Source organism: Manis javanica, chromosome 8 (genome assembly GCF_040802235.1).
Source record: "Manis javanica isolate MJ-LG chromosome 8, MJ_LKY, whole genome shotgun sequence".
Classification (NCBI taxonomy): domain Eukaryota; kingdom Metazoa; phylum Chordata; class Mammalia; order Pholidota; family Manidae; genus Manis; species Manis javanica.
The window spans coordinates 93,882,670-93,907,692 of record NC_133163.1 but is presented as its reverse complement, the minus strand read 5'-3'; the positions used below and the strand labels follow the sequence as shown (position 1 = coordinate 93,907,692).

The 25,023-nt window shown below is 39.4% G+C and overlaps 1 protein-coding gene and 1 pseudogene across 2 annotated transcripts in view; one reads left to right on the top strand and one right to left on the bottom strand.

The window, feature by feature from the left end:
- Positions 1–25,023, bottom strand: part of WDR76 (WD repeat domain 76) — an 85,681-nt gene that overhangs the window by 58,696 nt on the left and 1,962 nt on the right. For both annotated transcript variants that reach the window (XM_037018803.2, XM_037018802.2), the window contains exons 3-4: positions 9,820–9,912; positions 8,852–8,907 (exon numbers count right to left, since the gene is read on the bottom strand). In XM_037018803.2, the coding sequence (XP_036874698.1) occupies positions 8,852–8,907; positions 9,820–9,912 (149 nt within the window). The remainder of the gene's footprint in view (positions 1–8,851; positions 8,908–9,819; positions 9,913–25,023) is intronic.
- On the top strand, positions 7,036–8,776 carry LOC108390183 (small ribosomal subunit protein eS6-like; annotated as a pseudogene).

Genomic DNA, 25,023 nt, shown 5'->3' with positions numbered 1-25,023 from the left:
ATTTACCCTAAGAATGCAGCACTCCAGTTTGAAAAAGACAGATGCACCCCTATGTTTATTGCAGCACTATTTACAATAGCCAAGATATGGAAGCAACCTAAATGTCCATCAGTAGATGAATGGATAAAGAAGATGTGGTACATATACACAATGGAATATTACTCAGCCATAAGAAAAAAACAAATCCTACCATTCGCAACAACATGGATGGACCTAGAGGGTATTATGCTCAGTGAAATAAGCCAGGCGGAGAAAGACAACTACCAAATGATTTCACTCATATGTGGAGTATAAGAACAAAAGAAAACTGAAGGAACAAAACAGCAGCAGAAGCACAGAACCCAAGAATGGACTATAGTTCCCAAAGGGAAAGGGACTGGGGAGGACGGGTGGGAAGGGAGGGATAAGGGTGGGAAGAAAAGAAAGGGGCATTACGATTAGCATGTATAGTGTTGGGGGGGAATGGGGAGGGCTGTGCAACACAGAGAAGACAAGTAGTGATTTTACAGCATCATACTATGTTGAAGGACAATGACTGTGAACTTGGTGACAAGTAGTGATTTTACAGCATCTTACTATTTTGATGGACACTGACTGAACAGGGATGTGGGGAGGACTTGGTGAAGGGGGGAGCCTAGTAAACATAATGTCCTTCATGTAATTGTAGATTAATGATACCAAAATAAAAATAAAAAATTATTTTAAAAAAAAAAAATATATATATATAAAGCCTTTGTGAACTTTAGCATGGCAATATCTCTTAATGTTTCAGTTTCCTCATCTAGTGAACTAGGATTTTAATAATATATGTATATATTTCTTGAAATAAAAAAGCACATTCTAAAAAAAATAATAATAATAACTTGATTAAAAAATGGGCCAAAGACCTTAACAAACACCTAACCAAATAAGACATACAGATGGCAAATAAGCATATGAAAAGATGTTCCACTCATATATCATTGGAGAAATGCAAATTACAACAGTGAGGTACTATTATACATCTATTAAAATGGCCAAAATCCAGAGCTCTGACACCACCAAATGCTGGTGAGAATATGGAGCAACAGGAGCCATCATTCACTGCTGGTGTGAATACAAAATGGGACATACACTTTGGAAGAAAGTTCGGTGGTTTAAACAAACTAAGCATACTCTTACCGTATAATCCAGCAATCATACTTCTTGGTATTGAAAATTTATGTCCGCACAAAACCTGCACTCAGATGTTTAGAGTAGGTTCGTTCATAAATGCCAAAACTTGGAAGCCACCAAGATGTCCTTAAGTAGGTAAGTGGATAATTAAACTGAGGTAATTCCAAATGGTGGAATATTATTCTATGCTAAAAAGAAATGATCTTCCATGAAAAAACATGGAACAAACTTAAATGCATATTATTAAGTGAAGGAAGCCAATATGAAAAGACTACACAGTGTATGATTCTAACTATATGACATTCTGGGAAAGGGAAAACTTTGGAAGGAGTGAAAACATCAGTGGTTGCTAGAGGTTGGATGAAAAGACAGAGCACAGAGGATTTTTCCAGGGCAGTGAAAATACTGTGTATAATACCATAATGATGGATACATCTTGTTATATATACGTTTGTACAAAAGCACACACAGTACAACACCAACACCAAGAGTGAACACCAAGGTAAACTATGGTGCCTGGGTGATTATGATGTGTCAATGTAGGTTCATCCATGGTAACAAATGTACCATTCTGGTAAGTGATGTTGACAATAGGGGAGGATATGCATGTGTAGGAGTAGGGAATATATGGGAAATCTCTGTACCTTCCTTTCAATTTTGCTGTGAACCTAACTGCTCTAAAAAATTAACTCTTAAAAAAAGGAGTCCTAAGATGGCGGCATGAGAGGTCAGAAAGAGGCTTCCTCCTAAAATTGCATATAATATGAAAATATAATTAATACAACTAATCCTGAAAGAGCAACAGGAAAGAGGGCTGTACCAGACTGCATACACCTGGAGAAAAGAGCAGACCTCACAGAACAGGGTAATATACCAAAGCTGTGGGCCTGTCAGGACCCAAGCACTTTCCCCACCCCAGCTCACTGACAGGAGGAAGAGAAACAGAGTGGGGACAGAGTGGAGGCCTGGGACTGATGAATACTTAAGTCCAGAGATCTGCTCTGGGAGCAACAAACCTACATTTCATGGTGCTTTCATGATACTCTCGTGATTAGGGGATTGGAAAGCTAAGACAGGCAGAAATCCTGGAGAGACTGAGATACCAGCCGCTTGTGGAAAGCAGAGATCCATCTCCGGCTGCTCTAGGACAAAAGAAAGGCGGCCAGTCTGAGAGACTTCCTAACAAGGAAGCCCTTAGCAAGAGGGCTGCTAAAGGAGCAAGGATTGCACAGAGCTTACTGCTCAGGAGAAAGGACAGGTAGACAAAATTGACTGGGTGCACTCTGCCCAGCAGGTTGGGAGCTTTCACGATTTTCAGATGCTCCAGCTCCCTGGCTGTCTAAACAGCTCCAAGGACTGTGTAGAAAGGACTACTGCACCTTTCTCCTGGCCAGCCCCACCTGGCTCGGCAAACCCTACCCTGGCATTAGGCCAGCCAGAGGGAATATCGGTCCACAGCAATGACAAACGCAAAGCATAGAGGCTTATAAGTGTGTGCTTCAGCCCACTGGTTCAGGCAGTCTAGACAGGCATAGCAGCCGGGAAACAGGAAACAGCTCTTTCCTCCACCCAGGCACCAATAACACTCCCCTGCGACCCCTGACACTGCTTCAGGGTCTGAGCAGCTCCAGAGAGTAGAGCTTCTGGACACTAGAGGGTGCCATATACAAATATGAAACACCAAAGGAACCTGGTTCAGAGTAAAATTAATATAACTCCTGAAAAAGACAACATGGACTTCATGAATCTTCCTGAAAGGGAGTTCAAAATAAAAATCATGAACATGCTCATGGAGGTATGGAAAGATATTCAAGAACTCAGGAATGAATTCTGGTCAGAGATCCAATTATTGAAGGGCACAATGGAGGGTATTAAAAGCAGATTAGATACGGTGGAGGAGACAATAAATGAAATAGAAATTAGAGAAGAGGAATACAAAGAAGTTGAGGCACAGAGAGAAAAAGGATCTCTAAGAATGAAAGAATATTGAGAGAACTGTGTGACCAATCCAAACAGAACAATATTCATATTATAGGGATACCAGAAGAAGAGAGAGAAAAAGGGATGGAAAGTGTCTTTGAGGAGGTAACTGCTGAAAACTTACCCAATCTGGGGAAGGAGATAGTCTCTCAGGCCATGGAGATCCACACACCTCCCAACACAAGAGACCCAAGGAAGACAACACCAAGACATATAGTAATTAAAATGGAAAAGATCAAGGATAAGGACTGACTGCTAACAGCAGCCAGAGACAGAAATAAGATCACATACAAAGGAAAGCCCATCAGGCTATCATCAGACTTCTCAGCAGAAACCTTACAGGCCAGAAGAGAGTCGCATGATATATTTAATGCAATGAAGCAGAAGGACCTTGAACCAAGATTACTTTATCTGGCAAGATTATCATTTAAATTTGAAGGAGAGATTAAACAATTTCCAGATAAACAAAAGTTGAGAGAATTTACTTCCCACAAACCATCTCTACACTGTATTTTGGAGGGACTGCTATAGATGGAAGTGTTCCTAAGGTTAAATAGCTGTCACCAGAGGTAATAAAACCACAGTAAAGAAAGTAGAACAGCTAATTACTAAGCAAATGCAAAATTAAATTAACTATCCCCAAAGTCAATCAAGGGATAAACAAAGAGTACAGAATATAATACCTAATAAAGAATGGAGGAGGAAGAAAAAGGAGAAGAAAAAGAAAAGAACCTTTAGATTGTGTTTGTAATAGCATATTAAGTGAGTTAAGTTACAGTCTTAGATAGTAAGGAAGTTAACCATGAACCTTTGGTAACCACGAATCTAAAGCCTGCAATGGCAATAAGTACATACCTATCGATAATCACCCTAAATGTAAATGGACTGAATGCATCAATCAAAAGATATAGAGTCACTGAATGGATAAAAAAAACAAGACCCATCTATATGTGGCATACAAGAGACTCCTGTGGCCTAGTATAATGATCTATTCTTGAAAATGTTCCCAAAGACATACACAGACTAAAAGTGAAGGGATGAAAAAGGTATTTCATGCAACTAATCGAGAGAAAAAAGAAGGAGCTGCAGTACTTCTGTCAGACAAAATAGACTTCAAAACAAAGAAAGTCAGATGAGACAAAGAAGAACATTACATAATGATAAAGGGGTCAATCCAACAAGAAGATATAACCATTATAAATATCTATGCACCCAACACAGGAGCACCTACATATGTGAAACAAATACTAACTGAATTAAAAGGGGAAATAGAATGCAATGCATTCATTCTAGGAGACTTCAACACTCCACTCACTCTGAAGGATAGATCAACCAGACAGAAATAAATAAGGACACAGAGGCACTAAATGACACATTAGAACAGATAGACCTAACAGACATCTAAAGAACTCTACACCCAAAAGCAGCAGAATACACATTCTTCTCAAGTACACATGGAACATTTTCAAAAATAGATCATATACTAGGCCACAAAAAGAACCTCAGTAAATTCAAAAAGATTGAAATTGTACCAACCTGTTTTTCAGACCACAAAGGTATGAAACTAGAAATAAATTACACAAAGAAAATGAAAAATCCCATGAACACATGGAGGCTTCACAACATGCTCCTAAATAAACAATAAACAAACTCATGGGACTACATCAAACTAAAAAGTTTCTGTACGGCAAAGGACACCATCTACAAAACAAAAAGGTATCCTATGGTTTGGGAGAATATATTTGTAAATGACATATCTGACAAGGGGTTAACATCCAAAATATATAAAGAACTTACACGCTCCAACACCCAAAAAGCAAATAACCTGATTAACAAATGGGCAAAGTATATGAAGAGACAGTTCTCTAAAGAAAAATTTCAGATGGCCAACAGACACATGAAAAGATGCTCCACATCACTAATCATCAGGGAAATGCAAATTAAAACCACAATGAGATATCACTTCACACCAGTAAGGATGGCCAGCATCAAAAAGACTAAGAACAACAAATGCTGGAGAGGATGCGGAGAAAGGGGAACCCTCCTACACTGCTGGTGGGAATGTAAACTAGTTCAACCATTATGGAAAGCAATATGGAGGTTCCTCAAAAAACTAAAAATACAAATACCATTTGAACCGGGAATCCCACTCCTTGGAATTTACCCAAAGATTACAAATTCTGAAATTCAAAAAGATATGTGCACCCCTATGTTTATTGCAGCACTTTTTGGATATGGAAGCAACCTAATGTCCATCAGTAAATGAATGGAGAAAAAAGATGTGGTACATATACACAATGGAATACTATTCAGCCATAAGGAAGAACAAATCCTACCATTTGCAACAGCATGGATGGAGCTTGAGGACATTATGCTCAGTGAAATAAGCCACGTGAAGAAAGACAAGTGCCAAATGATTTCCCTCATCTGTGGAGTATAACAACGAAGCAAAATTGGAGGAACAAAATAGCAGGAGACTCAGAGACTCCAAGAAGGAAGTAGTGGTTACCAAAGGGGAGGGGTCTGGAAGGACAGGTGTGGATGCAGGGAGAAGGGGATTGAATGGTATTATGTTTAGTATGCACGGTGTAGGGGATCACGGGGAGAACAGTGTAACACAGAGAAGGCACATACTGCATCTGTGGCATCTTGCTACACTGATGGACAGTGACTGCATTGGGGTATGGGTGGGAACTTGATAATATGGGTAAATGTAGCAATCACATTGTTTTTTCATGTGAAACCTTCATAAGAGTGTATATTAATAATACCTTAATAAAAAATTTTTTTAAAAAAGGAGTCCATTTTTAAATGTTGGGAAAAGAGAGGCGTCTGACATTACCTGCAAAACTTCATATGCAAAAATCTCAAAATACAGTCCATACTAGGTTAGAAGAACTAGTAGAAACCATTATTTATTCACAGGGTATTATGTTGTAGAAACTGTACTAAGCATTCAATACCTCATTTAATCTTCAAAAAAAGCCTCAGCATATTAAATAATCTGAGTTCTCGCATACTCCTCCTAGAGAATCCTACTTTAATGAAATTTCATACATAGGCACCAAGAGATGCAAAAATGTTCAGAGCTTCATTCTTCATAAAAATGAAAATCTGGAGACAACTGTCTATTGACAGTAGAATAAATCATAGTACATTCACAGCAGAAAAAAATGAATGAAATAAAGCTGTACACATCAATATGAGTGAATTTTAAAACAAAGATATAAAGGAGCAAATGAGAAAATCCCGTAAGAACATAAAAATGGCATAACATTGTATGTGAATATCAAAACAGACAAAACTAAACAACATATTATTTAAGAATACATTCATAGATGGTAAAACAGCAAATAAATCCAAGGAGCAATCATCACAAAATTCAGCATAGTGATTGTGTATAGAGACAAGGTATATATATATATATATATATATATATATATGGGCCTTCAAAGGTATTATAATTTCTATTAGCCTGAATAGCAGGTACTTGGATGGCATATTACTATTACTTTTTACCTACACAAATATTTTATATGTGCTTCTTTTGTATGTATATTTAATAATTTAAAATTTTTAAACTCTGGATTGGCATAATGCCAACTTCAGAAATGAGGGAAGAAAAATCATGTAAATTGTCCAAAGATAATACCACAGTTGTAAGTTGCTGAACTGAAACCTGAAATCGAGTTTGTCAAATTTCAAAAGCCATGCTCTTCCCTCTATGTAACTTTTACTCTATGTAACTTCTACTCTACCAACTTGAGACTATTATATATACAACTACTAACTGTTGAAACTTTGAGACAGGTGATCTAGGAAACCATCAGTTTTGCTAATAAGAAATATGCAAAGGTAGCTCTTTTTCATGGCACCTCAGAGGTGGTCAGCTGCTTGAAGATGAAGCTGAACATCTCTTCCAGCCACTGGCTGCCAAAAACTCATTGAAATGGACAATGAACACAAACTTTGTACCTTTTACAAGAAGCATATGGCAACAAAAGTTGCTACTGATGCTCCGGGTAAAGACTGGAAGGGTTATGTGGTCCAAAGCAGTAGTGGGGCATGGAAAAATCATGACAGACTCCACAGAAATACAAAGAATTATTAAAGACTACTATGAAAACCTATATGCTAACAAGCTGGAAAACCTAGAAGAAATGGACAACTTCCTAGAAAAATACAACCTTCCAAGACTGACCAAGGAAGAAACACAAAACTTAAACAAACCAAAGCAGTAGTGGGAATGACAAACAAGGTTTACCCATGAAAACAGGGCATCTTGACCCATGACCATGTCTGCCTACTAAGTGAGGGACATGTCTGCTACAGACCAAGGACTGGAGAAAGCAAGTGCAAATCTGTTCAGGGGTTGCACTGTGGATGCTCCTTTGAGTGGTGTCAAAGTAAAAAAAGGGGAGAAGGCTATTTCTGGGCTCACTGATACTACTGTGCCTTGTTCCCTGGGACCCAAAAGAGTTAGCAGAATCTGCAGACTTCTCAATCTCTGTAAAGAAGTTGTACACCAGTATGTTGTGAGAAACCCCTAAACAAGAAGGTAACAAACCTAGGATCAAAGCAACTAAGATTCAGCATCTTGTTACTCTACATGTCCTGCAACACAAACATCAGCGTATTGCTCTGATGAAACAGCAGACTAAGAAGAATAAGGAAGAGGCTGCAGAATATGCTAAACTTTTGGCCAAGAAAAATACCAGAAACAGACTGCCAAGAGACAGAAGCTGTCCTCTCTGAGAGCTTCTATGTCTAAGTCTGAATCCAGTCAAAAGTGAGATTTTTTTGACTAACAAATAGATAATATCAGACTTCAAAAAAATAAGAAAATGTAAAGCTACTGATCAGCTGGAAAGAAAATCAGTGCTACTGTTTTCCAAGATTAATGATATCCCCCTTATAACTTTTCATACTCACAAATACGTGGTCAAGATAAAGGTTTAGCTCTTCTCAAGCTCATTGACCTATACTGGAATCAAGCCAATTAAATGATACTACATTTCATTAGCAATCTAGCACTAAACAAATGATCCAATGATATCAAGATTTTTAGTTTCTTCATTTATACACAAACACTGCTAAACTGCAGAGAGAACGTAAACTAAAAAAATCCTAGCTTTCAAATCCTGAAGGTTCCACTTAGCTATTTTGACCTTGTGTAAATTACTTTACCTCTTTGAGGTTGTTTTCTATCTCAAAAAAATAGATATATAATAGCCCACATCTAACTACTGTCAGAATTAAATGAGATAATACAGGATAAAATTTTTTGGTCACTGCACTGTATTTCATAGATGTTCACTATTTCCTTCCTTTATTCTAGGCATGGGAAAGAATAAACAAATTGACAAGCAAAAAGATGGCCAGAAAAACTAAAAAAAAGTAGAGACCCTTTAAGTATAACAGTTTTCTAGGCAAAAATAAGAATAATTTAGTGGAAATAAAGATCACCATTTGCAGCAACAATACATATTTTAAAAATTCAGCTCTCAAGATTCTATTTCCTCCCTATTCCTTTGATAAAGATGAGAACTTTACAGTTACTGAAAGGTAGCATTCTCTCAGAGACCCTATAAGGATTAAGATTAAATTACAGAGTTTCTATTCTGTTAGTTATTTTACTATGCTGAACCATTTTTCCAAGTTATAAAACAATTCAGCAATGTATCATGGTACAGACATTGTAAACCAAATCTTTTACCTTTTGGATTCAGGAGGATGTGTCTTCTTTATCATTTCACGGAGCCTTGCAGCTGACTACAAATACATAAAATGTATACATATAAAAATACTATCTTTTAATTACAAGCTTACCTTTTAAAATATTAAGTATCTGCTACTTTATCCATGCTAACCATAGATCTATACAGGAAATAAAGATCCTTAAGATACACCTACTCTTGGTAGTAGACATGAGACAAGACAATACATACTATCAATAATATTGGCAACTACATAAAACTGTCTAAAGTACTGACATTCTGATATGTTGGACCAAGCTGCTATGAGTTTACATGCTTAAACATTAAACATTCAATCAAATACACTACTACAAATTAAAAGGTTTAACTTCTACTAGAGGCAATCCTACTTTTATATTTTCCAGAAGAGTTACAAGTTATAAATCAAATCATAATTGTTTTTCCCCTATGTGAAGACACCAATGTAAATTATACCTTTAGTCATAATGATTACAAAACAGCATACATCTGGGCCATTTAGCCTTAAAGCTCCTTATACAAAATATATCTACTCTTAAAGCTTAAGATTTAAAAAAAAAGAAAAGAAAATATCTGTCCTCTCACTACTCTACAACACATCTCTCAACCCATCCCTCCCACTTCTCCTTTATCCTTTACTTAAAGCAACCACTTGGAACATGCCTGTTCCTCTGAAACCAAGACAACCATTCCAAAAATACCATTATTTTATGTATTACCAAAAGGAAGAGTTATAGTTTCAAGATGTTAACTTTAAAAACATTACAATGAAAAAAAAAATGTCCTGGAATAAATAAAATATGGTAAACCTCTTTCTATTAAGTATAAAACTTGCTCCTAATTTCACTCTCTCTCATTTGACACTATGAAACCTGATTCTATGAGTATCTTATTGACCTACTAGCAAGAGGAAAGGCATTTTGGTTTTAATTAGAAACTCTATACAAACCTCAGACAACTGAAGAGAAGCAAAAAACTCTGCATTTTCTGATATGTTCTTCAGTCTCTTCCTTTCGTATGGTGACAATCCTGAAAAATCATCCTATAAAATTACACCAAGAAGATTGTTACTTTACACAATACATAGTAAAAGCACCTAACAAAATTAGGTGTCTTATTCTCTGCATGTATACTTGTCTTCAGATTGTACCTGCTCTACTTATTTCATGCTATCTTACCCAACAGCACATAATCTATCCTGCCTTGGATATTGAGTTGAGAGAGTTAGAACTTGGGATAATCACAAGATATGTGTATGGTTTCCCAATTAAAAAAACAAATGATCTGGAAGAAGGATTAAAGATAGTGGCATGAGAGGAGAGACAGAGGATTCCTCCTAAAACTGGATACAATTAGAAAATATAGTTGGTGCAACTAATCCTGAGAGAGCAACAGGAAAGAGGATGGCGTCAGACTACATACACCTGGAGGAAACAGCAGACCTCACAGAATGGGGTAACGTACCAGAGCCGTGGCCCGGCGGGACCCAAGTCCTTCCCCCACCCCAGCTCACTGGAGGGAGGTACAGAAACAGAGCAGGGAGGGAATGGAAGGCTTGGGACTACTGAATACCTAGCTCTGGAGATCTGCACTGGGAGCACAAACCTACATTTCATGGTGCTTTCATAATACTCCTCTGATTACAGGGTTGGAAAGCTGGGACAGGCGGAGTTCCTGGGTAGACAGGGATTCCCGGCCACTTGTGGAAAGCAGGGATCCGTATTCGGCTGCTCTGGGACAAAAGCTTATACCTGTGTGCTCGGCCCACTGATTCAGGCAGTGGAGACAGGCACAGCAGCAGGTAAGCAGGGAACAGCTCTATCCTACCCGCAGGCACCAATACCACTCCCCTGCAACCCCGGCATTGCTTCAGGGGCTGAGAAGCTCCAGAATAGAGCTTCTGGACACTAGAGGGCACCATATACAAATATAAAACGCCAAAGAAACCTGGTCGAGAATAAAATTACTAATGCAACTCCCGAGAAGATTTAAATGATATGGACCTCATGACTCTTCCTGAAAGTGAGTTCAAAATAAAAATCATCAACATGCTAATGGAGGTACGGAAAAACATCCAAGAACTCAAGAATGAATTCAGATCGGAGATCCAATCATTGAAGAGCATGACGGAGGGTATTAAAAGCAGGTTGGCTATGGTGGAGGAGACAATAAATGAAATAGAACATAAAGAAGAGGGATACAAAGAAGCTGAGGCACAGAGAGAAAAAAAGATCTCTAAGAATGAAAGAATATTGAGAGAACTGTGTAACCAATTCAAATGGAACAATATTCGCATTATAGGGATACCGGGAGAAGAAGAGAGAGAGAGAGAAAGGGATAGAAAGTGTCCTTGAGGAGGTAACTGCTGAAAACTTCCCCAATCTGGGGAAGGAGATAGGCTCTCAGGCCATAGAGATGCACAGATCTCCCAACACAAGGGACCCAAGGAAAACAACACCAAGACACATAGTAATCAAAATGGAAAAGATCAAGGATAAGGACAGACTGTTAAAAGCAGCCAGAGACAGAAATAAGATCACATACAAAGGAAAGCCCATCAGGCTATCATCAGACGTCTCAGCAGAAACCTTACAAGCCAGAAGGGAGCGGCATGATGTATTTAATGTAATAAAGGAGAAGGGACTGGAACCAAGATTACTTCATCTGGCAAAATTATCATTTAAATTTGAAGGAGGGACTAAACAATTTCCAGATAAGCAAAAGTTGAGAGAATTTACTTCTCACAACCATCCCTACAGTCTATTTTGGAGGGACTGCTATAGCTGAAAGTGTTCCTGAGGTTGAACAGCTGTCACCAGAGGTAATAAAAACACAGTAAAAAAACTAGAACAGCTAATCACTCAGCAAATGCAAAATTAAATTAACTATCCCTAAAGTCAATCAAGGAATAGACAACAAGTACAGAATTCGATACATAATATATAAAGAATGGAGGAGGAAGAAAAAGGAGGAGAAACAGAAAAGAACCTTTAGACTGTGTTTGTAATACTAAGTGAGTGTATGTGTTTGCATACTAAGTGAGTTAAGTTAGACTCTGAGATACTAAGGAAAGTAACCTGGAACCTTTGGTAACCATGAATCTAAAGCCTGAAATGGCAATAAATACATACCTATCGATAATCACCCTAAATGTAAATGGACTGAATGCACCAATCAGAAGTTATAGAGTCACTGAATGGATAAAAAAACAAGACCCTTCTATATGCAGCTTACAAGAGACTCACCTCAAACCCAGAGACATCCACAGAATAAAAGTCAAGGGATGGAAAAAGATATTTCATGGAAACAATACGGAGAAAAAAGGTGTTGCAGTACTAGTATCAGACAAAATAGACTTCAAAACAAAGAAAGTAACAAGAGATAAAGAAGGGCATTACATAATGATAAAAGGGTCAGTCCAACAAGAGGATATAACCATTATAAATATATATGCACTCAACACAGGAGCACCAGCATATGTGAAACAAATACTAACAGAAATAAAGGAGGAAACAGAATGCAAGGCATTCATTTTAGGAGATTTCAACACACCATTCACTCCGAAGGACAGATCAACCACACAGAAAATAAGTAAGCACACAGAGGCACTGAACAACATACTAGAACAGATGGACCTAATAGACATCTATAGAACTCTACGTCCAAAAGCAACAGGATACACATTCTTCTCAAATGCACATGGAACATTCTCCAGAACAGACCACATACTAGGCCACAAAAAGAGCCTCAGTAAATTAAAAAAGATTGAAATTCTACCAACCAACTTTTAAGACCACAAAGGTACAAAACAAGAAATAAATTGTACAAAGAAAGCAAAAACGCCCACAAACACATGGAGGCTTAACACCATGATCTTAAATAATCAATGGATCAACGAACAAATTAAAATAGAGATAAAGAGAGCCAGGATGGCGGCATGAGTAGAGCAGTGGAAATCTCCTCCCAAAAACACATAGAGCTATGAAAATATAACAAAGAAAACTCTTCCTAAAATAGAGACCAGAGGACACAGGACAACATCCAGACGACATCCACACCTGCAACAACCCAGCGCCTTGGGAAGGGGGTAAGATACAAGCCCCGGCCCGGCGAGACCCGAGCGCCCCTCCCCCAGGCTCCCGGCGAGTGGAAAGAAATCGGAGCGGTTTTTCTTTTTGGCGAGTGCTTTTCGGAAGCCTTAAAGGGACAGGGACCCCGTTGCTAGAGAGGCAGGGTGGCAGGACTGGTGAGCGGGTGCCTGGGACCAGCGCCTGACGACAAAGAATATCCCACATTTTTTCCTGCGGAACCGGTGGGCAGGTGCCTGAGACCGGCACCTGAGGACGGAGGAAATCGCGCGTTTTTCCCCTTTTTTTTTTTCTCTTTTTGGGAAGTGCTTTTTGGAAGCCTTAAAGGGACAGGGACCCCGGTGCTAGGGAGGCAGGGCGGCGGGACTGGTGAGCGGGTGCCTGGGACCGGCGCCTGAGGACAAAGAATATCCCGCGTTTTTCCCTGCGGGACCGGTGGGCGGGTGCCTGAGACCGGCACCTGAGGACAGAGGAAATCACGCGTTTTTCCCCTTTTTTTCTTCTCTTTTTGGTGAGCACTTTTTGGAAGCCTTAAAGGGACAGGGACCCTGGTGCTAGGGAGGCAGGGCAGTGGGACTGGTGAGCGGGTGCCTGGGACCGGCGCCTGAGGACAAAGAATATCCCGCGTTTTTCCCTGCGGGACCGGTGGGCAGGTGCCTGAGACCGGCACCTGAGTACGGAGGAAATCGCACGTTTCCCCCCCCCCCTTTTTTTTCTCTTTTTAGCGAGTGCTTTTTGGAAGCCTTAAAGGGACAGGAACCCTGGTGCTAGGGAGGCAGAGAAGCAGGACCGGTGGGCGGGTGCCTGAGACCAGCACCTGAGGACAGAGGAAATCGCACGTTCTCCCACTTTTTTTTTTTTCTCTTTTTGGGGAGTGCTTTTTGGAAGCCTTAAAGGGACAGGGACCCCGGTGCTAGGGAGGCCGGGCGGCGGGACTGGTGAGCGGGTGCCTGGGAACGGCGCCTGAGGACAAAGAAAATCGCGCATATTTCCCTGCGGGACCGGTGGGCGGGTGCTTTTTGGAAGCCTTGAAGGGACAGGGACCCTGGTGCTAGGGAGACAGTGCAGCAGGACCAGTGAGCGGGTGCCTGGGACCGGTGCCTGAGGACAAAAAAAAAATCGCGTGGTTTTTCCTTTATTTTTTTATTTTTATTTTTCTGTTCTCTCTCTCATTGTTGCTGTTGTTGTTTTGGTTTGGAGAGTGCGTTTTGGAAGTCTTAAAGGGGCAGGACAGGACACTTACACCAGAGGCAGAGAATCTGGGGATCTCTGGGCACTCTAACCCCCTGGGCAGCAGGGAGCACAGAGGCCCCTTACGGAGATAAATAGCCTCCGGGCTGCTCCCCTCCAACGGGGCTCTACCATTTTGGAGGAGCAGCCCCAGCCAGGCCACGCCCACAGCAACAGCAGAGATAAACCCCATAGCAACCGGGCAGGAAGCAGAAGCCCTGTCTGCACACAGCTGCCCAGCACAAGCCACTAGAGGTCGCTATTCTCCCAGGAGAGGAAGGCCACAAACCAACAAGAAGGGAAGCTCTTCCAGCGGTCACTCGTACCAGCTCTGCAAACTATCTCTATCACCATGAAAAGGCAAAACTACAGGCAGACAAAGATCACAGAGACAACACCTGAGAAGGAGACAGACCTAACCAGTCCTCCTGAAAAAGAATTCAAAATAAAAATCATGAACATGCTGACAGAGATGCAGAGAAAAATGCAAGAGCAATGGGATGAGATGCAGAGGAAAATGCAAGAGCAGCGGGATGAAGTCCGGAAGGAGATCACAGATGTCAGGAAGGAGATCACAGAAGTGAAACAATCCCTGGAAGGATTTATAAGCAGAATGGATAAGATGCAAGAGGCCATTGAAGGAATAGAAGCCAGAGAACAGGAACGTATAGAAGCTGACATAGAGAGAGATAAAAGGATCCCAGGAATGAAACAACACTAAGAGAACTATGTGACCAAGCCAACAGGAATAACATTCGTATTATAGGGGTACCAGAAGAAGAAAGAGGAAAAGGGATAGAAAGTCTCTTTGAAGAAATAATTGCTGAAAACTTCCCCAAACTGGGGGAGGAAATAATCAAACAGACCATGGAATTACACAGAACCCCCAACAGAAAGGATCCAAGGAGAACAACACCAAGACACATAGTAATTAAAATGGCAAGGATCAAGGACAAGGAAAGAGTTTTAAAGGCAGCTAGAGAGAAAAAGGTCACCTATAAAGGAAAACCCATCAGGCTAACATCAGACTTCTCGACAGAAACCCTACAGGCCAGAAGAGAATGGCATGATATACTTAATGCAATGAAACAGAAGTGCCTCGAACCAAGACTGCTGTATCCAGCACGAATATCATTTAAATATGAAGGAGGGATTAAACAATTCCCAGAAAAGCAAAAGCTGAGGGAATTTGCTTCCCACAAACCACCTCTACAGGGCATCCTACAGGGACTGCTCTAGATGGGAGCACCCCTAAAAAGAGCACAGAACAAAACACACAACATATGAAGAATGGAGGAGGAGGAATAAGAAGGGAGAGAAGAAAAGAATCTCCAGACAGTGTATATAACAGCTCAATAAGCGAGCTAAGTTAGGCAGTAAGATACTAAAGAAGCTAACCTTGAACCTTTGGTAACCACGAATCTAAAGCCTGAAATGGCAATAAGTACATATCTCTCAATAGTCACCCTAAATGTAAATGGACTTAAAGCACCAATCAAAAGACATAGAGTAATAGAATGGATAAAAAAGCAAGACCCATCTATATGCTGCTTACAAGAAACTCACCTTAAACCCAAAGATAAGCATAGACTAAAAGTCAAGGGATGGAAAACATATTTCAGGCAAACAACAGTGAGAAGAAAGCAGGGGTTGCAGTACTAATATCAGACAAAATAGACTTCAAAACAAAGAAAGTAATAAGAGATAAAGAAGGATACTACATAATGATAAAGGGCTCAGTCCAACAAGAGGATATAACCATTCTAAATATATATGCACCCGATACAGGAGCACCAGCATATGTGAAGCAAATACTAACAGAACTAAAGAGGGAAATAGACTGCAATCATTCATTGTAGGAGACTTCAACACACCACTCACCCCAAAGGATAGATCCACTGAGCAGAAAATAAGTAAGGACACACAGGCACTGAACAACACACTAGAACAGATGGACCTAATAGACATCTATAGAACTCTACATCCAAAAGCAACAGGATATACATTCTTCTCAAGTGCACATGGAACATTCTCCAGAATAGAAAACATACTAGCTCACAAAAACAGCCTCAGTAAATTCTAAAATATTGAAATTCTACCAAACAATTTTTCAGACCACAAAGGTATAAAAGTAGAAATAAATTCTACAAAGAAAACAAAAACGCTCAAAAACACATGGAGGCTTAACAACATGCTACTAAATAATCAATGGATCAATGAACAAATCAAAATAGAGATCAAGGAATATATAGAAACAAATGACAACAACAACACTAAGCCCCAACTTCTGTGGGACGCAGCGAAAGCAGTCTTAAGAGGAAAGTATATAGCAATCCAGGCATATTTAAAAAAGGAAGAACAATCCCAAATAAATGGTCTAATGTCACAATTATCAAAACTGGAAAAAGAAGAACAAAGGAGGCCTAAAGTCAGCAGAAGGAGGGACATAATAAAGATCAGAGAAGAAATAAACAAAATTGAGAAAAATAAAACAATAGCAAAAATCAACAAAACCAAGAGCTGGTTCGAGAAAATAAACAAAATAGGTAAGCCTCTAGCCCAACTTATTAAGAGAAAAAGAGAATCAACACACATCAACAGAATCAGAAACGAGAACGGAAAAATCACGACAGACTCCACAGAAATACAAAGAATTATTAAGACTACTATGAAAACCTATATGCCAACAAGCTGGAAAACCTAGAAGAAATGGACAACTTCCTAGAAAAATACAACCTCCCAAGACTGACCAAGGAAGAAACACAAAAGTTAAACAAACCAATTACGAGCAAAGAAATTGAAACGGTAATCAAAAAACTACCCAAGAACAAAACCCCGGGGCCGGACGGATTTACCTCGGAATTTTATCAGACACACAGAAAAGACGTAATTAATACCCATTCTCCTTAAAGTGTTCCACAAAATAGAAGAGGGAATACTCCCAAACTCATTCTATGAAGCCACCAGTATAATGTTCAGCATTATACTGAACAGCGAGAAGCTGAAAGCATTTCCTCTGAGATCGGGAACCAGACAGGAAAGCCCACTCTCCCCACTGTTATTTAACATAGTACTGGAGGTCCTAGCCACGGCAATCAGATAAAACAAAGAAATACAAGGAATCCATATTGGTAAAGAAGAAGTTAAACTGTCACTATTTGCAGATGATATGATACTGTACATAAAAAACCCTAAGGACTCCACTCCAAAACTACTAGAACTGATATCGGAATACAGCAAAGTTGCAGCATACAAAATCAACACACAGAAATCTGTAGCTTTCCTATACACTAACAATGAATCAATAGAAAGAGAAATCAGGAAAACAATTCCATTCACCATTGCATCAAAAAGAATAAAATACCTAGGAATAAACCTAACCAAAGAAGTGAAAGACTTACACTCTGAAAACTACAAGTCACTCTTAAGAGAAATTAAAGGGGACACTAATAAAAGGAAACTCATCCCATGCTCATGGATAGGAAGAATTAATATCGTCAAAATGGCCATCCTGTCCAAAGCAATATACAGATTTGATGCAATCCCTCTCAAATTACCAGGAACATTCTTCAATGAACTGGAACAAATAATTCAAAAATTCATATGGAAACACCAAAGACCCCGAATAGCCAAAGCAATCCTGAAAAAGAAGAATAAAGTAGGGGGGATCTCACTCCCCAACTTCAAGCTCTACTACAAAGCCATAGTACTCAAGACAATTTGGTACTGGCACAAGAACAGAGCCACAGACCAGTGGAACAGATTAGAGACTCCAGAAATTAACCCAAACATATATGGTCAATTACTATTTGATAAAGGAGCCATGGACATACAATGGAAAAATGACAGTCTCTTCAACAGACGGTGCTGGCAAAACTGGGGGGGGAGGAAGAAAGGGGAGGGTGGGCTGCACAACACAGAGAGGACAAGTAGGGATTCTACAACATTTTGCTAAGCTGATGGACAGTAACCGTAATGTGGTTGTTAGGGGGGACCTGATATAGGGGAGAGCATAGTAAACATAGTACTCTTCATGTAAGTGTAGATTAAAGATTAAAAAAAAAAAAGAAAGAAAGAAAAGGGGGATTACTCCTTTATAGGATAAAACTATTGGTAAATCAAAGATCAACGCATGCTTTAAATATCCTTAATGTTGATCACTTGAAGGGTGTCAGATGATCAGCTATGGAGGTACTCTTTTCTGATAATATTCCTTTCTCTTAATAAAAAAAAAAAAAAAAAAAGCTGTTCCTGTGTGCTGACCTACAATGGGTTCTGCACAGTGGTATAGAGGGCATGTCAAAGTGTGGGCAAAGGGTCTCTTTGTCTCTATGCAGAAGACCAAGGCCTAGCTTGGATACCCAGAAAATGAACTAAGATACGATATGAGGAGGAGCTTCCGGCATCAGCACTCTCTGGAGGACTTGCGCTAGGGGGATGATCGCCTCCACAGGGATCCGGACGATGCTGCGGTTCTGGCTGCATCCAGCCCACCGTCTCCTGGACTTGCCATTGGAAAGAGGAGGGAGATGTCTAGGCTGGCATGTGCATACAGTGAGACAACGAATTTGACCGGATCTGTACTGTTGGAACTCAATCAGGAGTTGGGAGGGGTGCAAGTTGTAGCACTCCAAAATCTCATGACTATAGACTATCTACGGTTAAAAGAACATATGGGATGTGAACAGATCCCAGAAATGGGCTGCTTTAATTTGTCTGATTGTTCACGTACAGTTGGACAATATCCATCATATCATAGATAAATTTTCGCAAATGCCTAGGGTACCTAAATGGTTTTCTTGGCTTCACTGGAGATGGATGGTAATTATAGATTTACTTTGTTTATGTCACCGTATTCCTATTATGTTAATATGTGTGTGCAAATTAGTTAGTAGTTTAAAACCTATACATACTTAAGGTACTCTACAAGAAGATATGTCAAAGAAATAATCAATCCTCCCATGTTTCCTTCCATATGCTACCTCTATAGCTTTTCTTCTTCTTTCCTAATTACAACCCTTAAATAGAATTCGTGCCTCATATCGAATTTACCGAGTATCATAATTCCTCCAGGTGGTAAAGATACCTCGAGACAAGTGCTGGGCATAGAAGCCACAGGGCATAAATCTGCAAAGAAGTAAAAAGCTAACCTTTTCAAACAATATGGCTTCTCTCTCACTTACCAACTTTACATTTCCCTGTATGGCCTCGGAAGATGGCTGGTTAGCCAGAGACGGGTAAGATTCCTCAAGGGAGGAACAACCTAAGACAGGCACAGTCGCGTGGGGGCCATCAGGTGAGAATTTGGGAATCAACAGAGGTGAGGCTCAGAACCTCACCCCCCCTGCTTTGAGAGAAATCTTCTGCATCCATGGATGTCTTGCTGCCCTTGTCTAGCCTGGATTAATACTTAGTCCATAGGCACACACCTGATCATCTGATCACCTACATTTGCCCTCTTACAGCACTAAACTATGTTTTCTACCTTTATCTTGCATCTACCTACCACTTCAGCATTTTATTAAAAATAATAATAATAATAATAATAGAGGGAGAAATGTGGGATCAACATATAAATCAAGTACAAAAATCAAATGAATATTCATATTTGACCTGATTGTTTATGGGTCATAATGCGTGATCAAAACCGAAAGTTTCTGTGATGAATGCCCTTGTACTGTTCACCATGTAAGAATTTATTCACTATGTAAGAATTCATTCACCATGTAAGAACTTGTTCGTTATGCTTCAGAAGATTGGAGACTGACGAGAATTAGGCTTGAGATGGATTAATGATTGTACATTGAGCATTGACCCCCCTATACTGAATTTTATTGTTGTTAACAACCATTTGATGAATAAATGAGAGATGCCCTCAAAAAAAAAAAAAAGAAATACAGATGGCCAACAGACACATGAAAAGATGCTCCACATCACTAATTATCAGAGAAATGCAAATTAAAACTACAATGAGGTATCACCTCACACCAGTAAGGATAGCTGCCATCCAAAAGACAAACAACAACAAATGTTGGCGAGGCTGTGGAGAAAGGGGAACCCTCCTACACTGCTGGTGGGAATGTAAATTAGTTCAACCATTGTGGAAAGCAGTATGGAGGTTCATCAAAATGCTCAAAAAGGACCTACCATTTGACCCGGGAATTCCACTCCTAGGAATTTACCCTAAGAACGCAGCAATCAAGTTTGAGAAAGACAGATGCACCCCTATGTTTATTGCAGCACTATTTACAATAGCCAAGAATTGGAAGCAACCTAAATGTCCATCGGTAGATGAATGGATAAAGAAGATGTGGTACATATATATACACAATGGAATACTACTCAACCATAAGAAGTGGAAAAATCCAACCATTTGCAGCAGCATGGATGGAGCTGGAGAGTATTATGCTCAGTGAAATAAGCCAAGCGGAGAAAGAGAAATACCAAATGATTTCACTCATCTGAGGAGTATAGGAACAAAGGAAAAACTGAAGGAACAAAACAGCAGCGGAATTACAGAACCCAAATTACAGAACTAACAGGTACCAAAGGGAAAGGAACTGGGGAGGTTGGGTGGGTAGGGAGGGATAAGGGGGGGGGAGAAGAAGGGGGTATTAAGATTAGCATGCATGGGGGGGAGGGAGAAAGGGGAGGGTGGGCTGCACAACACAGAGAGGACAAGTAGTGACTCTACAACATTTTGCTAAGCTGATGGACAGTAACCGTAATGTAGTTGTTAGGGGGGACCCCATATAGGGGGGAGCATAGTAAACATAGTATTCTTCATGTAAGTATAGATTAAAAATTTAAAAAAAAAAAGAAAGAAAGAAAGAAAGAAAAGGGGGATTACTCCTTGATAGGATAAAACTACTGGTAAATCAAAGATCAACGCATGTTTTAAATATCCTTAATGTTGATCACTTAAAGGGTGTCAGATGATCAGCTATGGAGGTACTCTTTTCTAATAATATTCCTTTCTCTTAATAAAAAAAAAAAAAAAGCAGTTCCTGTGTGCTTACCTCCAATGAGTTCTGCACAGTGGTATAGAGGGCACGTCAAAGTGTGGGCAAAGGGTCTGTTTGTTTCTATGCAGAAGATCAAGGCCTAGTTTGGATACCCAGAAAATGAACTAAGATACAATATGAGGAGGAGCTTCTGGCATCAGCACTCTCTGGAGGACTTGTGCCGGGGGATGATCATCAAAAAGCCTCCACAGGGATCCGGACGATGCTGCGGTTGTGGCTGCATCCAGCCCACCATCTCCTGGACTTGCCATAGGAATGAGGAGGGAGATGTCTAGGCTGGCATGTGCACACAGTGAGACAACGAATTTGACCGGATCTGTACTGTTGGAACTCAACCAGGAGTTGGGAGGGGGGCAAGTTGTAGCACTCCAAAATCTCATGACTATAGACTATCTATGGTTAAAAGAACATATGGGATGTGAACAGATCCCAGAAATGGGCTGCTTTAATTTGTCTGATTGTTCAAGTACAGTTGGACAATATCCATATCATAGATAAATTTTCACAAATGCCTAGGGTGCCTAAATGGTTTTCTTGGCTTCACTGGAGATGGATGGTAATTATAAATTTGCTTTGTTTATGTCACCGTATTCCTATCATGTTAATATGTGTGTGCAAATTAGTTAGTAGTTTAAAACCTATACATACTTAAGGTACTCTACAAGAAGATATGTCAAAGAAATAATCAATCCTCCCATGTTTCCTTCCATATGCTACCTCTATAGCTTTTCTTCTTCCTTCCTAATTACAACCCTTAAATAGAATTCATGCCTCATATCGAATTTACCGAGTATCATAATTCCTCCAGGTGGTAAATATACCTCGAGACAAGTGCTGTGCATAGTAGCCACAGGGCATAAATCTGCAAAGAAGTAAAAAGCTAACCTTTTCAAACAATATGGCTTCTCTCTCACTTACCAACTTTACATTTCCCTGTATGGCCCCGGAAGATGACTGGTTAGCCAGAGACGGGTAAGATTCCTCAAGGGAGGAACAACCTAAGACAGGCACAGTCACAGGGGGGCATCAGGTGAGAATTTGGGGATCAACAGAGGTGAGGCTCAGAACCTCACCCCCCCTGCTTTGAGAGAAATCTGCATCCGTGGATGTCTTGCTGCCCTTGTCTAGCCTGGATTAATACTTAGTCCATAGGCACACACCTGATCATCTGATCATCTACATTTGCACTCTTACAGCACTAAACTATGTTTTCTACCTTTATCTTGCATCTACCTACCACTTCAGCATTTTATTAAAAATAATAATAATAATAATAATAGAGGGAGAAATGTGGGATCAACATATAAATCAAGTACAAAAATCAAATGAATATTCATATTTGACCAGACTGTTTATAGGTCATAATGCGTGATCAAAACTGTAAGTTTCTGTGATGAATGCCCTTGTACTGTTCATCATGTAAGAATTTATTCACTATGTAAGAATTCGTTCACCATGTAAGAACTTGTTTGTTATGCTTCAGAAGATTGGAGACTGACGAGAATTAGGCTTGAGATGGATTAATTATTGTACACTGAGCATTGACCCCCCTATACTGAATTTTATTGTTGTTAACAACCATTTGATCAATAAATATGAGAGATGCCCTCTCAAAAAAAAAAAAAGAAGAAAAAAAATAATAAAGAATGGGTGGAAGATATGAAGAGACAATTCTCCAAAAAAGAAATTCAGATGGCCAACAGACATATGAAAAGATGCTCCACATCACTAATCATCAGGGAAATGCAAATTAAAACCACAATAAGATATCACCTCACACAAGTAACAATGGCCAGGATCAAAAAGACTAAGAATAAATGCTGGCAAGGATGCGGAGAAAGGGGAACCCTCCTACACTGCTGGTGGGAATGTAAACTAGTTCAACCATTGTAGAAAGTAATATAGAGGCTCCTCAAAAAACTAAAAATAGAAATACCATTTGACCTGGGAATCCCACTCCTTGGAATTTACCCAAATATTATAAGTTCTGAAATTCAAAAAGACATGTGCACCCCTATGTTTATCACAGCACTATTTATAATAGCCAAGATATGGAAGCAACCTAAGTGTCCATCAGTAGATGAATGGGTAAAGAAGATGTGGTACATATACACAATGGAATACTATTCAGCCATAAGGAAGAAACAAATCTACCATTTGCAACAACATGGACGGAGCTGGAGGACATTATGCTCACTGAAATAAGCCACGTGGAGAAAGAGAAGTGCCAAATGATTTCTCTCATTTGTGGAGTATAACAACGAAGCAAAACTGAAGGAACAAAACAGCAGCAGACTCACAGACTCCAAAAAGGGACTAGTGGTTCCCAAAGGGTAAGAGTGTGGGAGGGTGGGTGGGGAGGGAGGGAGAAGGGAATTGAGGGTATTATGTTTAGTACACATGATGTGACAGGTCACGGGGAAGACAGTGTAGCACAGAGAAGACAAATACTGAATTTGTGGCATCTTATTACACTGATGGACAGTGACTGTAATGGGATATGGGTCAGGACTTGATAACATGGGTAAATGTAGTAACCACATTGTTTTTTCATGTGAAAGAGTGTGTATCAGTAACACCTTAATAAATTAATTAATTAGTTTATAAAAGAAGAAAAAGAAAGACATTATATATAATATCTGTCCAGTATTTTTCAAAAGCTTCAAGGTAAATGAAAAACTGAGAAATTGCCACAGACTGGAGGAGACTACAGAGAATGACAACTAAATGTATTATGTGATCCTAGACTAGACACTGGACAGAAAAGAGACATTAGTGATAAAACTGGTGAAATCCTAAAAAATTCTGTACTTTATTTAGTCAATAGTATTGTACCAAGGTTAATTTCTTAGTTTGATAAACATTCTGTGGTTATGTACTATATTAATATAAGAGGAAGCTTAGGAGAAAGATACCTGTACTATTTTTGGAACTCTTCTGAAAGCCTAAATTTTTCTTAAAATAAAAAAATTAACTGTTAAGAAATGTTTTATGGAGTTAAAATATTTAACAGAAAGTAGCAAATTTTCCAGAAAACAATAAAATTCTGGACTTACAGGCCAATACACCTGTCTGTGATGTAACAAGAGATTTCCTTCAATTTAGAAAATATAAGTTTATAAACTAAATACTGTGCCTAAAGTATGTGCCAGAAAGCCTTAGTCATTTTATTCCACAACGATAATTAACGAAAGGGAAGAGAATAAAAAAATGAAATGTTCTATAAAAAAGATTAGATCTTTTAATTTGTCCTAAGAAAATGTAAGCGGAGAATTTACAACTCCACTTAACTATCACCAGTACTCACTATTTCATGTTCTAATTTCTGACCCTATTTCCTTATACTAAACTAAAAACTGCTTTACATTAGCCTCATGTGGTAAAAACCTTAGTCTAAAAAGCCACAGAGACAATCTAATCCAGGGTTATCACAAAGTGCTGTCCTGGGCCAACAGCATCAGTGTCTCTAGGAAACTGTGTTAGACATGTAATTCTATATTCCACTCCAAAACTTGATTCAGAAACTCTAGTGGTGGAGCCCTGAAGCACGGTTTTAACAAGCTCTCCAGATAATTCTGACATAGGCTAAAATTTGAGAACCACTTATCTTATCCAATTCCCTCCCTGTAAAGATGATTTCCATAAAGGCGTAAGATTTCTTAGACGTGACCATGCCTAAAACCTCTGGGCATCCAACCCCCAGTCCAATGCATTTATGACTTACCCCACACTGTCCCACTATAGGTTCCAGTTCTCACCTCTGGGACAATAAAGCATAAGATTGAGTTTCCATTTCATAACAACAACATC